We start from the raw sequence: 16,047 nt of genomic DNA on the forward strand, positions 1-16,047 counted from the left end.
GTGCATAGGCTATTTTTGCTATCTAGCCCGAATAAACATGTAGATATTACGCTTCCTCTGTAAAATCCGCTCGAGCGCATGCATTTAACACCGTTTATTTTGACATGCCAGAGAGTACTCTCTCATCACCCCCCACACACCCACAACGCACAAGCGCCGCCTGCATCATGACCCCGCCCTGCTGAATAAAATTGGGCGTGTCTCAGGGAACGGAGGACTATTTAAATGCTGCTGTGAGAGGAGGGCGGTTGACTGAAGTGTGGAGACTTATTGCGCCTTTTTAAGCACACCTATAAGAACAAAATGGAATTTTACGATGTAAGTTGGCTTGTGATTAATTTATAACGCTATGTTATCAGACATTCCATTGATAAGTATTATTAATAAGACTAGTTAAAGTGTATCATGTTTTATTACTTGCCCTAGGGTGTCACGTTTTACCATTCAGGCTCGTGTTTGGAAGCATTGGAAAATAACTATATATTTTTTTCAGTTATTTATTTATTTTTTGTCATTTATTATTAACCTTGTATTTGTATAAAACCATTTTACTTTTTTTGCATTTGTTTTCTTGAATTATTATTATTTTTTGTTAGTATTATCGTAATAAAGTGGTATTTATATAAAAGTTAATCAAAATACTGATTTTTTTTTCTTCTTTTTTCTGCAGAGCATCATTTTAGACAACAGCTCTGACTCCGGTTCTGGGGACTATGATGGAGAAGAACTTTGCGACCTCTCAGTCAGCAATGACTTCCAGAAGATCTTCCTCCCTACAGTATACGGGATTATATTTGTCCTAGGAATCATTGGCAATGGACTTGTGGTGCTTGTGATGGGCTTCCAGAAGAAGTCAAAGAACATGACAGACAAATACAGATTGCACCTTTCAATCGCAGACCTCCTGTTTGTCCTCACCCTGCCATTTTGGGCGGTCGATGCAGTCAGCGGGTGGCATTTTGGGGGATTTCTGTGCGTCACAGTCAACATGATCTACACTCTGAATTTGTACAGCAGCGTGCTCATCCTGGCATTCATCAGCCTGGACCGCTATCTTGCAGTAGTACGTGCCACAAACAGCCAAAACTTAAGGAAATTGCTTGCGGGAAGGGTGATCTACATTGGAGTTTGGCTTCCAGCGACTTTTTTCACCATTCCTGATCTGGTGTTTGCAAAAATCCACAATTCGAGCATGGGTACCATCTGCGAGCTTACTTACCCGCAGGAGGCCAATGTCATTTGGAAAGCAGTTTTCCGCTTCCAGCACATCATCATTGGCTTTTTGCTGCCTGGTTTGATCATTTTGACCTGTTACTGTATCATCATCTCAAAACTGTCCAAGAACTCCAAGGGTCAGACTCTAAAGAGGAAGGCCCTGAAGACCACCGTCATCCTCATCCTCTGCTTCTTCATCTGCTGGTTGCCTTACTGTGCCGGCATCCTGGTGGACGCTTTGACTATGCTGAACGTCATATCTCACAGCTGTTTCCTGGAACAGGGTCTGGAGAAATGGATCTTCTTTACGGAGGCGCTGGCATATTTCCACTGCTGTCTCAACCCTATCCTTTATGCTTTCCTAGGCGTCAGGTTCAGTAAATCTGCCCGTAATGCTCTGAGCATCAGCAGTAGATCCAGTCACAAGATGCTGACCAAGAAAAGGGGGCCTATATCATCTGTATCTACTGAATCAGAGTCGTCCAGTGCACTGACGAGTTAGTGTGTGCATATAAAAAAAGAAAAAACTTTTCCACATGGATGATTAAGCTTATAAAAACAGGACTTTACTACAGTTTTTGTACATTGTAAAGTATTTTTGTGTTGATCTGATGACTTTTATTTTGTAAGACTTTTATTTTGTTTTTATTCAGCTTTAAAACATATTTTTAAAATTTTTTTTTATGTACATGTTTGTACTTTTATTGCCAGACCTAAAGGCTGAGCCTTGACAAAGTCTGTATTCTTGCTGAAGGTCTTATCAGGAATGTTAGCATAGTCTTTTGTTTGATTCCCAACGCGTAGTGTAAATTATTTGTACATAGTTCATTGTTTGCCATTGTGAATGTGTGTATGTGTGCACTTAGCTTTTCCAACTCAGTTTAGCTTTTTTATATTTATTAAAATGGTAGCTCACACTGTAAAAACCTTTTTAAATGTTGAGTTTTGTAATTTAATTGTCACATTTTTGACGCATTTTAACTTCCATTTCATAATAAAACCTAAAAATCAACACTTTTAATGAGGTCTGATCTAGTGTTGTCTTACATCTCTCCAGTGGCCATTCTCACACACACACAAACACACACACACATACAGAAACACAGCCCCAATCTGTGAGTGGGGGTTGGTAGAGCTGAAGTGAAGGTCTGTCAAGTTACCAAAACAAAAGCTCCACCTGATCTCCCACTGAACAGAATGGTTGAGGAGAGGGTCTGTAATTTTAAGAACATCTGTGTTCTTTAGCGTTTTAAGCAACTGCTGATACAAGACACCCAGCAACCTACAAAGAGACAGAATTGGCCATCCTTTGGGTTTTCAGTTGTTGTATCATATAACATGAAAGATATTAGTAAGGTAGTTAATTTAAACAAAATCTACAAAATGCTCATTTATGTATAATAAATGTGAAAAAATAGATTATTGCAGTTTTTTTTTTTACTTAAGATTCTACTTAAAGTATTATAGTAATTTCTTATAGTATTGCAGTAAAAAAAAATCTAAATAATGCAAATAGGGTGTAAAATTGTCATGAAAATTATGCCACAATACAAAAAATCTGCACAAATGTACATACTAAATATTAAAGAAGACAACTAAACATGTTTTATCTTCCGGTTTTCATTAGTATAATGACTTATTGTGTTTTACTTTTACTATACACACAGATGGGCTTTATAAATTGTGCACAAACAACTTATTTTACGCAAAATTGGTTTTGCATCTTTTTTATGAAAAAGTCACAAAACAAAAAAAACAAATCGAGTAAGAAAAAACAACAATCAAAAATAAATCAAGTGAAATAGTGAAAAATTAAACATGGTATCTTTAACAGAAAAATATAAACATTTTATTCTTGTAAAAACTAACATTATTTGTTAATAATAATAATAATAATTTTTTTAAATATAACAGCATAGTGATTATTGTCATATGACCAACACTTTGTTTAATAATAAAAAATATTTAAAAAAACAGGAAAAAAAGAAGCAAAAAAGATTTTAAAGGCATATGTTTAATAAAACAAAAATAATAAAAAGCTGAAAAATGTTGAAAATGCAAAAATGTTTTGAAAACATGCAAAGCTTGATTGGTAATATATGACACCCAAATGCAGGACTCAAGACATGATACACAAACAATTTTATTTATAATGTAATGTGATACTGCAATGTTAATGAGAGATATATTTGAAATTACTGTATTTACAAACAGTAGTCTGGACAGTAGCAAAACAGCAGAAAAGTAACAAAACAAAAGTGTTGCTGCAATAAAGTATTTTGCAAGAATTTAAATAAGCTTGTATAAACATATTTTTAATAAAAGTGGGGTGTAAATTACATACATACTCACAAATTATGTTAGGAAAAAACACAAATAAGCAGTCATTTTATATTTTGCATCTGATGTCAAGAATAAAGGAAAATTTCATCTTTCATAACTCAGCCTGTTACTGTTAATAAATGTCTTGCACTTCTGCGCTTTTGGCTGCAGTTTTATTGTACATATGCCAATCATCAGGATGTGGTCTACAAGTGCGATGAATAATTAGTTACAGAAGCAGGTAAGCAGCCCTGAAGAAACGATATGGGTAGAATATAGATATTCGCAAGGTTTCCATTGTAATGACCTGACTCATGTTTAACACACTGGGCTGAAATTATCATTTCTAAAGAGCTCAATGAGGTGTGAAGCACCCTGCATCATGCATTAAGTTTTATGGTATTTTTCACTGTCTGCCCTCACAGTAAGAGGCCGGTGAAAATAGAGCATTCAGTGCTGCGTTTTGTTCATTTGGAAATGTTTTGGAATGGTTTGGTCATTAGCATGAGAGCAGTTCTCAAAAGCCACGCCACACCATTAACACTCCATTGAGCTCAGCTGGACCTTCTCTCCCATCTCCAGACAGCCATTTGAAGAGAGAGCAGCCAAAAGGAGCTTCTGGAAATCAGCTGGTAAAACCCTGTTATTAAAACTCAGACAAACCTTCAGCCAAGCACATTACAGGTTAAAAGCAGATGTTAAGTGCATCCAGACACACCAATCCTTTTAATAATTGATGTTTTAAATGGGAGGAAAAATGAAAGAACGAAATAACTATGAGGAAGAAATGGAAAGGAGCTACTTGAAAACATCACTTGAATCATTCATTAGAGAAGCTATATACAAAAAAAAAAAAAAATTAATTAACTGAAAATGTTTTAATATAAGTTGACTATGCTTTACATCCCCAGTTTGAAACTGTAAACGAAAAATAATCTACTTTTTAAAAAGCAAGCTGCTTCCCAAATTTGGTCGGAAATGTGATTGACCTGTTTGTAGATGTGCATAAAGCTGCCAAGGAAGTGGTTTTGCACAGACGGTTGATTAAACTGTATTTCCTCCTCCTTGCTATTAGTTTATTATTATGTTTACATTGTTTTGGCTGGAAAATTAGGATGGGGAAGGAAGCTTCCTGAATCAGGACCTCCTGTGACCAATGAAAGACTTTATAGCCCTACATAAAACCACTGAATAGAACAAACAGAACTGGTGGTCTTTAACTCAAGACAAAGGCTGCTTTTAGGTTATTGATTGCCTGATGATTCTTCCAATGATTTCGTATAGCCTAGCCTAATAGTGTGTACTTGTTTAGAGATGAAGAGTTTACATTTAATCCAATAAAATGTTAGAAAACTGTATGGTAAAGGGACAGTTTTTCCCAAATTTTGTATTTTAGTTGAACCTTCACTGACATTTTCAGTTACAATAAATGTATTCTATCTAAAACTGTTTATGTTTTATAGAAAGGACAAAAGTCTCCTCTTAGTTACGGTCAAATCTCTGTGATATTCAAATATATAACATAAAATTTTTACATGTAAATAGGTGTGCAAAATGTGAAACATTACTAAGCTTCTACATTTTTTTTACCAAAGTAAATGTCGCATCAAGAGCCTGTTTTATTGTGATGTGTCAATCTATACCATACACAATGCCTTAAAAAATAATTAACTGTACTTCATTGCTATCTTACAGTTTTTCAATAGCTTTGGTGCATTACTCAGATCGCATTTAAAATTTGCAAAACAGTAAATGTATTTCTCAAAATAATGTGTACAAATAGCAAAACATCAATCGATTACCTGCAAAAGCAGTCTCTTGCTCAAAATCCTTAGTTCATTTCTCAAAACTACATTTCTGTGTTAATAAACATGTCACTTAGTGCCGTCAAAATGACAAATCTTTGTGTCATTGTGTAATTGTGTACGGATGAGACAGTCAAATTACTTAGTCGTGCTGTTAATATAAAAGTGCACTCTAAAGGGGTGTTCTGATATAAACAATAGCATTTTTTTGTACCAATCCTCATTCTATTTTTGTACCCCTTCCCCTTCCCATTGGTGCTTGAAACCGAGTGTGAAGGGGAAGGGCTTCAAATTTTACCCCTAAGAATTGGAACACCACCACAGCACCTGCATATGTCATCATATGCCATTGTGTTCTGTTGTTTCAGATGAGATCGATGATCGCGACTGCTGTAGTTATTCTATTGAGTGTATTTATCTTTAGGAAATCCCTGAAGGCATATATTATGTTAACATAAAAATATAAAGTGGCAATAAGATTGTAACTATGCACATTTACAACGTGGCCACACACAATAATATTATAGCAGACACTGTAAAAAGCTTATTCCCAGCCACTAGATTTTTCTGAAAGGGTATTTGAGTGTCATCGAGTGACATAATGTTGTGGAATACTATACAGGTGTTTATGGATTATAGATAGCCAACTTTAGCTTTTGTATTTTAATACACGAACACAGTTATGAATTTATTTAAACATAAGTAGTTTTTTTGTTGTAAAAATTGGTATTGATGACAAAAATACTGATGAGTGCATCTCTTTACATCTGTGTGTAGCCATACAGTTGTAGCTGGTGTATTGGAAATTTTCTTACCTTGGTTTCGAGTGTGGTCCTGAAAAATCTTCTTTCCAGGGGTATCTATTTCCCCTTAGCTCTACATCTTCAAGCTAAAGAGAATTAGGACACCCCTACCTCTTCAAGTGGACGCGCGATATGACGGGTAACTTAAGGGTCTTAATGTTTGTATTAAGTGTTTGGTAGGAGATGTGTTTTAAATCAATTATACTGCAGAACAAAAAGGGGACAATACAGTTTACAGTAACAGACTGAACAGGCAGTTTTGAGAATTTTCATTTTGATCTGAGAAATGTATCAAGTGTCTGAGTAAAATCTACATTTGTACAAATTTCACACAGAGAGCGTGCGGATAAAATAATCCCTAGGAACCTTTTACGCGGTTTCTTGTTCTGCACGGATTCGATAAGGAAGTCTTGAATGTGTAACAGCAAAATAGTTCCACCTCTTTTCCACATGTCCAGCGCTGCTGTGGCTGTCACTGCACACTAACACAACAGAAACCTTAATATCTAGTGCTTTTTGTCCACCACATCCCTTCAGAGCCGAACTATGACTAAAGAAAATGTACAAGGGTGAGAAATCAGTCTCGTTGTTTTCTGCGAATGTATAGAAGTGCTGGTTTGGGCTTTCATTAGCTTGTCCTGCTGCTTGCTAATAGTCTTATAGAGTTGCAGCTGATTGCATCAGCAGTTCACAGCTCTTTAACGATGACAGCTCAACATTACTGTGTATGCTTATTGTTAGAGTTGAAGAGACAATCAGACGTGCGAGATAATCTTTTGCTACTGTGTTCACTTCGAAGTATCTTGTCCTACTAACTTAGTTGGAGATTTTGTTTTGCTAACGGAAATAAGACTATCACGTCCTTACGGCGTGGGATAGATAATAGGACATTTAGGACATAGGACATAATAGGACATATATAAATAATATTATAGTTCATAAATAAAACATATGGATAGTATAAGGAGTTTTATGTAACGTTAGTAAATTAAAACGTTTTGTTTTTACAAGCAATGCTAAAGTAAGGATGGAGTAAGATTTGAAAAGAAATATTTGTAATATGTTAATGGAAAAATGCAATTAATAATCTTTAGGTAACATTAAGCTATGAATAAAATTAAATGAACACATAAATAGATTATAGATAGATAGACATATGTATATGGATAATACGTATTTATGTGTGTGTGTGTGTGTGTGTGTGTGTGTGTGTAAAGATTATGTATTTGAAGAAAATATTTTTGAACATTGTTCTACTTTCACTCTTCACAAGCATTATCTATCTATCTATCTATCTATCTATCTATCTATCTATCTATCTATCTGTCTGTCTGTCTGTCTGTCTGTCTGTCTGTCTGTCTGTCTGTCTGTCTGTCTGTCTGTCTGTCTGTCCATCCATACAGTGCTCAGGATATATAAGTACACCCCTCACAAATCTATATTTTAAATTTATATTTTAATAGGAAGCTTTACAATAATATATTTGTGCATATACATTAGATTAGTCTGTAACAATGCTGAAGGCAATTCTGGAGCTTATTTAACTAAATAACTTATGATAACGGTCCAAAAACTAGTACATCCAGGTTTATGTTAAAGAAAAATAGCAAATACAAATTTAAACAGAGAAAAAAATAAAGAGAATAAATAAAAAGAAATTTTAGTTGAAAGTTGCAATATTTTGCTTGAATTTAATCGTATTATCTTTTTATATCTAAATATGGTTGGTGACTAACATATTATTTTATTAAATATGTCTGTTTAATAAATCTGTTTTGAAATGTATACAAATATTCATTTTTAAAATGGGGTGTACTCAATTATGCTCAGCACTTTATATTTATATAATTATTATTTTTTTCCATACCCCGGTACATTTAAATGTCTTACCTCAAACTTTTAACTGGTATATAAGAAAGAAAAATATAATTGTACAAGTTATATAAATTTAATTTTTAAAAATGCCTAAACTAAAATGAGCAAAAAAATTAGCTTTCCAACCCAGCATTGGACCTATTTTTAGTTTCAAAAAACAAAGTGAAAGTGAAATTTAATTAAAATAAAAGAAAAGCAGTCAATAACTCAAACCCAATAATCTTTTCACTTTAATTATTAGACATTAAATTACCATCATTACAATCTATTTTAATAACAACAACAATGTGCCGCCAACAGCAAGTTTTTATGAACTGCACCGACAATGATTTAATATATAAACCACAATCTGATGAGTCACATGATAACAGCAGCTGTCTGCGGTGGTGTAGAGGGCATCCGAAAGCTCCACCCTTCAATTTATATCCCAGCATTGCCCCGAGCCTTGTGTTTCTGTGTAAATACATAACCCCAAACTTGGCACAGGCCTTTAATTATCGGCAGCCTTCTCATTCTCTTCTCTCTGCCCCACTGCTTCCAATTTCCTGTGAGCAGAAATTGCAGCGATGCTTTGGGGAACCATCATCCATGAATTCCCCAGAAAAACACTCCGTGCCACGCATACCTTCACCGTGGCCCTTTATGTCCATTCGTGCCGATGCATAATGCAAAGGGGGGAGTTGAGATTGTTTATTGCCCACTTTGGCACGGTTGAGCCTCAGTGGTGCCCGCGGCGGCTCTGTTCTTGTGTTGGCAAGCGGTATTGCAGAGGAAGATATCACTGATCCATTGTGTTTAAACTTCTCTTGCTCTCTGTGTGCAGGCACTTGATCCTCTGGTGCCTGAGGGCTGCCATATGGTCGCCTGCCCAGATTACACTGTTTTTGGGGGTTCTTTGTAGATCAGGGTTTGGATAAAGAGCAGAACTATGCAGCTGATTCTTTGTTTCTCTGTTTGTGCTGCAATTAGTGTAATAATAAAGTGTGTTAAATGTCTGGAGGAGGAGCACAGGCTTGTCTTGCTCATGGTAATATTGACCACCTGTTACCCTTTTGGTTTCAGATTAGGGTTATTTTTACACTAGTGTGTCATTTTAAAATGAACAGCCCAGCATTTGCACAAAGCCTTCACTGATAAAAGTGATTAGTTACTTTAAAAAGTGAGTAAACTAGTTGCCTTAAGCTACAAGTTGACTTTATTTTAGTTGACTTTAGTATTCAAGTTGACTTTATTATAGTGTTGTTTCTGAATTTGTTGTATTTGGTCACTTTTTTTTAGTGTTGTTTGTTGTATTTGGTCACTTTTTATAGTGTTGTGTCTGAATTTGTTGTATTTGGTCACTATTTTAAGTGTTGTTTGTTGTATTTGGTCACTTTTTATAGTGTTGTTTCTGAATTTGTTGTATTTGGTCACTTTTTTAGTGTTGTTTGTTGTATTTGGTCACTTTTTATAGTGTTGTTTCTGAATTTGTTGTATTTGGTCACTTTTTATAGTGTTGTTTCTGAATTTGTTGTATTTGGTCACTTTTTATAGTGTTGTTTCTGAATTTGTTGTATTTGGTCACTTTTTATAGTATTGTTTCTGAATTTGGTCACTTTTTAAAGTGTTGTTTCTGAATTTGTTGTATTTGGTTGCTAAAATATTATGGAACATTTTCATCTGTTCCAAATGTGAGATGTTTGTTTAGCTTTATTAAAAAAAAAAAAAAAAAACATTTATATGCCTTGCATAATATTTCTTTGCTGTTTATAACAATTGCCATTATTATTTTTATATTATAGTACACATTTTCACATATTTATCCTTTTTCTTTTGAGTACTTAAATTACAGTCAAATACTTCAGTGAAAGAAACCTACGTAAACATGACATGTTTTCTTCAAAGCAACTCAATACTGGAAATGTAGTTTTTAATGAATACATTGTATTCAATCTGTACAGGTTTATGGTGTTTTTACATATTTATCTATATATGTTTTACCATTATCTTGATTATTAGCAAATACTATTATTATTTAATAATTCCATAGTCGTGTGTAGGCATGGAATGGTAACCTGTTTCGAGGTTTGCAGCAGTTTGGAAAAGTCAAGGTTTTAAAACCACTAGAATTGTCTGTTACAAAGGTATATGTAAGGTTTTATTTTTAATGTGTTGTAAAGAAATCTGTTTTTGAAATTAATGAAGACAGCAGAGCGTGACATGTTTACCGCTCCAAAATATTTAAAATGTTTTCTAAAATAGCATATATTGTGTTCAATGGGGTAAAAAAGTTGTTGTTGGCATTTAGAAAGAACTTTTTTTTTGTGCAGTAATCATATTTTTATCCATTGTTATCATACCATCCGAAACTTACACCGGCCCATGCCTAGTTGTGTGATTATTATTTGTACTGGATCAATGAAAGCGGTTAATTTTTTTATTGTTTTTATTAAAGCAGTGGTCTGGTGATTTCCTGGGTTTCTTTGTGGGTGATTGTATTTTTTTCATGCAAGAGCGCTCATGGCCTTCGCATATTTACTACTGAGCACACAACTGTTCTTTCTTGACAAGACGTGTATGACAATAACAGCTTTGCACAATTCTGTTTGTGGCTTCATTTTGATTAATCGTTAAGCAAGTTTGCATTAACGTAGCGTGGTTGGAGATTTTTCTAAAACATAGTATAAACATTGTTAAATAAAATTGCACTAGTAACTAAATGGTGTCATTCATTGCTATCCCATATTTAATGTCCTTAATATGAGACCAGATTTTAAAGTTGTCCAAAAGCAATGAGTGATTAGAATTGGATGCATTTAAAGTCCTGTTAACCAGAAAGCATGTGTGCTGAAGGTTTAAAATAGTAATAGAGATCACAAAGGATTGGAATTGCCTTTAGATTGGTTTCTTGTGATCAGTTAATATATTGATGGTGTTTCTCTGTGATTGTGTTTGTTTTAAATACTGGTTGGTAATCCATCTCTGCCATGTTAACAAATAATGGATGGATGGTGGTCTTGGTAAATGTTGGACTCACTTGGTTAATGGACTTGGTTAACCAAGTGCCTGACCTAATCTGGTGACCCATGGGCTCAGGTGTTAATGCCTAAGGGCAATGCCATTTCAAAGGAATGGGTTGCATTTTTGTGTTATTAGGACACATGTCTTTAAACATTTAATTTTTTTGTAGTAGGTAAGCTTATTTCTTGTTGTTATTTTAGTGGTAGGGAGTCTTTTAAGTTGATTTTAAAAATGTTTTGTTTTGGTCAGTGATTTGGTCAGTGATCATTATAATATGGTATAAAATAATGAATAAAATGCCTCGAACGATTGTTTTTTTTCCCAGTAAGATGTGCATAAAGCAATTATTACGCATCAACTACCAGGGCTCAACAATAAGGACTGCCCGGTGGCCCAGGGCCAGCGTGAGAGACGATTGGGACAGTAGACAGGATCGTTACTGGCCCGATTGGGACAGTGCTGCCTTGTCACTAACATTTAATTTGTCTGCGACTATTTTTCAATTGCGTGCATTTTAAGTTTGTGCTTTTAAGTCTTTAATTGTTATCTTCTCTGTGATGTCGTATTGCTTTCTGGTTACTCTTCTCTGATTTGACGTTTTGAGCATGCTATTTTTTTCAGTAACCTGGTAACAACCAGTACAGCGAAGAAACAGCAACATGGCAGCAACATCAAATTATAAGGCTATAAGAAAATGTCTGTTTCTATAACGTCTTGGAAGCCGACATTTACGTGTGAATATCGCAACAAAAAAATTAAGTGATGTTTCGCAAAGTTTGCCCCCAGTTTGACAAGTCACCCCCCTTTTGTTAAGTAATTTCAAACCGCAATAAAATACCTCCACATTTTCTATACTGCTCTTTTTGTTTGCATAACACTTTTATTAACAATTTTTTAAGTATTGAAATTCTAGATTTGCAAACTTTATTTTTGACACATTATTTAAAATATGTGGCTAAAACATAGCTATTAAGTTCCCTTTTTTTTTTTGGTGGGGCCAGTGAAAATTTTGGCAGGGCAAGTAAAAATCTGAACCACTTGCCCGATCAGACCAGTAGAAAAAATCCTTAAGCGTTGAACCCTGACTACATTTAAAAAGTTTAAGTTTTAATCAAAGACTTTAACTGCAAATATTAATGTATTTCTTATGTTTTTATTATTATTATTATTATTGAGCAATGCTGTCATTTCCAGGTGCTCAGCTGCTCATTCTCTTAGCCACTCTTAACCATTACAGCACACCTCTGCTGTATCGTCTGAATGATTTTGCATGTGTTACTGTAGACAGACATCACTCTTCCTGTACTGCTATAACTGGACTGTCTAAGCCACAGGAGAGCACAAACAAGCAAACATCACTGATGAAAGTCTAAATTAGCCTCTGTTGTTTTTTTTTTAAACAATAGATGAAAGACACAGCAACGTTAAACGCCAGCGGGACACTGTGCCTGTATGTGTGCGTGTGTGTGTGTGAACTGGGTTGGAATGCTTTTTCCCAGTCTATCAGAAAAGCTTCCCGGAAGGAAACAGAAGAAAAAGGTAGATGGAAGTTTGACAGAGCTGTTTTTGTTGTGTGGTGTCTTCCTGTTCCAGAGGCGGCGAGGAGGAGCAGCAGGCCCAGTCCAAGAAAGCCCTGAAGAAACAGCAGAAGGAAGCAGAGAAAGCGGCGAAAAAGGCAGAGAAGCAGGCCAAGCTGGTGAGTGCAGTCATGCCCACCAATCAATCCCCCGCCTGCTATTGTTTCGCATTTCCTGCACTCACAAAACTGTTTATGTGTCCAAAAAGAATGGCATTTGTGCATATTTCTCCAACATTTTAAACATCCAAACCAAGGAAATAGCGTATTTTGTTTTCTTTGTGGTCTTATTTCATTTGAAGGGAATGAAGCAGAGGCATAGATTTGGCATAGTTTGTATATTTTTGCCTGTGGTGGCAAAGCAGGATTTTCAGCCACCGTTATGCCAGTCTTCAGTGTTTCATGATGCTTTCGAAATCATGGTGTTCAAGAAACATTTCTTATTTCTGGTATTTGGAAACATATTGCCTAAATAGTATAATATAATATAATATAATATAATATAATATAATATAATATAATATAATATAATATAATGTAATGTAATGTAATGGAAAATAATATAATTCTTTGGAAACATTATAAATGCCTTAGTCTCTTTTGATCAAATAATGCATTTTCAGAGACTAAAAGATGGATACAGTTTGTATTTGTTTTTACTTATTTCCTCAAATTTATTTGAGAAGTTGGTTCACAAACAAGTTAATAAAAATAAAAAATAAATCTAGAAACAGAGAAAGTAATTATGTATGACATATATAAAATTATATATATGTAAAATGTATAGAAAATGTGAATAATACACGTTCCAAACAATTACAGTAAATTGAAAACTTCTGAATGAGTGAAATGCATAAACTGTAACATTTCATTTTTATTACAACATTAAATACAATTTTGATAGTAATTTTAGTGGTGTGTAGCATATTAAATGCAAGTAAAGTGTCTACTTCAATGTTTTTAATAACTTGACAAATTACCGTTAAATGGCATGCGGGTGAAATAATTTTCCATCACCATTCAGCAAAGCAGATATTAATTCGTTCATTTTCTTTTTGGCTCAGTTCCTTAATTAATCAGGGGTCTCCACAGTGGAATGATCCGCCAACTTATCCAGTATATGTTTTATGCAGTGGATGCCCTTCCAGCTGCAACCCAACACTGGGAAACACCTATACACACTCTCATTCACACACATACACCACAGCAAATTTAGCTTATTCAATTCACCTGTACTGCATGTCTTTGGACTTGTGGGGAAAACCCAGAGGAAACCTATGTGAACATTGGGAGAACATGCCAACTCCACATACAAAATGCCAACTGACCCAGCTGGGGCTCGAACCAGCAACCTTCTTGCTGTGAAATGATCGTGCTTCCCACGGCGCCACCGTCAAGCCTAGCATAGCAAAAAATATTCTCATCCCTACTAAATGATTAAAACATCTGACAGAAAATGAGGTAAAACCTAGAGGATTTGAAGGATAGTGGCCAAAATCAAAGATTTAAAATGACAGGTAATTAATTTTTGCATTGGGATCCCCAAATAGAGTCTTTTAATATGTCATCAAATGATTATTGTCCTAAACATACCTAACAAGATTTTTGTTTGGTATATAATATATTGTAACTCTGAATGACATCTGTAAATCACGGTGGAAAAATTTTAAATCAGAAAAAAAGCTTAACACTTCAGTCTAATGTACAAAAAAAGAAACCCAAATGTAAAGTTATTTTATTAAAATTGCCATTAAAAATTTGACAAATTTTATGAAACATCAGCAGAAAAAAATGTTCACAATGTGTACTTTGTTTGACATTTATTTAAATAATTTCTTTAGAATTTAGCACTACTTTAAAAAGGACAGCATTTGTAGTCCAATTTTATAGCGAACTTGCAGTGTCTGTGCAAAATATAATCAGTATGTTTGATCTTGATGTTAGCCCTTACTGAGTGCCTGTTTTCCTTCTACTGTTGAAGTTTATTGAAATCAGTTCCTGTCTTTGATTCAGGCCTCAGAGCAGCAGGAAACTGAGGAAGATGTAAGTATTGCACATTTATTCCTTCTGAATATCACAACTCCTTACTGTTTTAGCATAAAGAGAGTAAAAATTGTTTTATGTACTCACCTTCTTGGCATTTCAAACCCATTACACACTGCAGAAATGCTTTGTTTTTGTTTTTGTCTTGTTTCTAGTCTAAATATCTTAATTTTTATATCAGTAAGCATTTCTACAACAAGTACAAATTATTGTCTTGGGTTCAGTAAAAATAAGTTACAATTAAGTAAGATAAGATATAAGATATCCTTAGCATAATTAAAGTAATCTGCCATTGGGGTAAGCAAAATAATCTAGTTTTCACTTTGAAATATATATATTTTTTGGCTTTTCTGCAGATTATTTTGATTGTTTTAATTAAAAACTGTCTTATTTACATTTTCTGAAAACTAGCTGATATTTTTTGGTTGATTATAAATTGATTCCTGATTTAATTTTTTTTTTTTTTTAGATATTTGGACTAGAAGCAAGACAAGTCTTAAGTCTGAGTTCTGTACACTGTGCCGTGCTGTTATTATTTTAAAATATTTTATTCTTTATTTTTGAATGTACAGATTAGTTATTTCAAATGATTGGATTGTTTATTACACCGAACTTGCTGATGATCCATAATTAACATTTTATTGGAGTTGATGATTAACAATGAATAATGTCTTGTAAAAAACTGTGACTGTTTTTGTACTGCTCATCAGGACTTTTTTTTTTTTTACAATTTTGTGGTTCTTTTGCATCCTTCATTGAAGTTTGAAAAGCTTCAGCACATATTCAGACAGTATCAGACCCATTTTACTCAGAGTTTTGGTACATCATTCATAAGTAGGTGATGCTAGATGCAAGCGTAAACAGGTCTTTAAAACATTTTAAGCTTGTGTCCATTTTTAGTTTTGGTTGAAAAACACAATAGATCACACTGTTTTCAGACCTTTCAGTGCTCATGTAGTTCAAAATGTTCAAATAAACATGAATGATTTCTTCTTCTTTTGAGTAAACACACCATAACAAACTTTAATTACTTTTCTTTTTACCAAAATACACAGATTACAATTAAAAATTAAGTTGTCATAGACATCCTTTTAATTTGGTCTCCCTCCCATTGAAATTTATCCAGAGGCAACAGTCTAAAAGAAAATGCCAAAAGTCAAGTTTTATTCTTTAAAGAGCATTACCATGTTGAAAGATAATGCATTTTAATTGAGCACTTGTGATTGGGTCACTAAAAACCCATAATTCCAGTTTAACTCTTCATTGGACAAAGAACCATGTGTGGTAACTTAATTGACATTGATTATGATATATTTTTTAAGTCATACAAGTTCCAAGGTCATGAGTACAATCCAGATGTTCCAATGAGTGCCCAATAAAGGGTTAAACCAGGGCCACTTTTATTTTT

At 34.2% G+C, this 16,047-nt stretch overlaps 2 protein-coding genes and 1 long non-coding RNA gene across 4 annotated transcripts in view; 2 read left to right on the plus strand and 1 right to left on the minus strand.

Annotated features, from left to right (window-relative positions):
* The first annotated feature begins 264 nt into the window (after positions 1 to 264).
* cxcr4b (chemokine (C-X-C motif), receptor 4b) lies at positions 265 to 2,236 on the plus strand. The gene is given in 2 exon segments (NM_131834.1): positions 265 to 318; positions 671 to 2,236. Coding segments are annotated over 2 exon segments (1,062 nt in total). The 5' UTR covers positions 265 to 303; the 3' UTR covers positions 1,718 to 2,236.
* Positions 1,888 to 6,541, minus strand: LOC147842275 (uncharacterized). The gene is made up of 2 exons (XR_015499211.1): positions 3,048 to 6,541; positions 1,888 to 2,825 (listed from the first exon to the last, which is right to left on the minus strand). It is a non-coding gene; the product is annotated as an uncharacterized LOC147842275 (long non-coding RNA).
* A 43-nt stretch (positions 6,542 to 6,584) lies between these two features.
* Positions 6,585 to 16,047, plus strand: part of dars1 (aspartyl-tRNA synthetase 1) — a 58,380-nt gene continuing 48,917 nt past the window's right edge. Inside the window, exons 1-3 of one of the 2 annotated variants that reach the window (XM_087265996.1) lie at positions 6,585 to 6,714; positions 12,614 to 12,716; positions 14,610 to 14,639. In XM_087265996.1, the coding sequence (XP_087122122.1) occupies positions 6,692 to 6,714; positions 12,614 to 12,716; positions 14,610 to 14,639 (156 nt within the window). In that variant the 5' untranslated portion in view covers positions 6,585 to 6,691. 2 annotated transcript variants of the gene reach the window in all.

The sequence above is a fragment of the Danio rerio genome, chromosome 9 (genome assembly GCF_052040795.2).
Source record: "Danio rerio strain M-AB ecotype USA chromosome 9, GRCz13ab, whole genome shotgun sequence".
In the NCBI taxonomy this organism is placed as follows: Eukaryota; Metazoa; Chordata; class Actinopteri; order Cypriniformes; family Danionidae; genus Danio; species Danio rerio.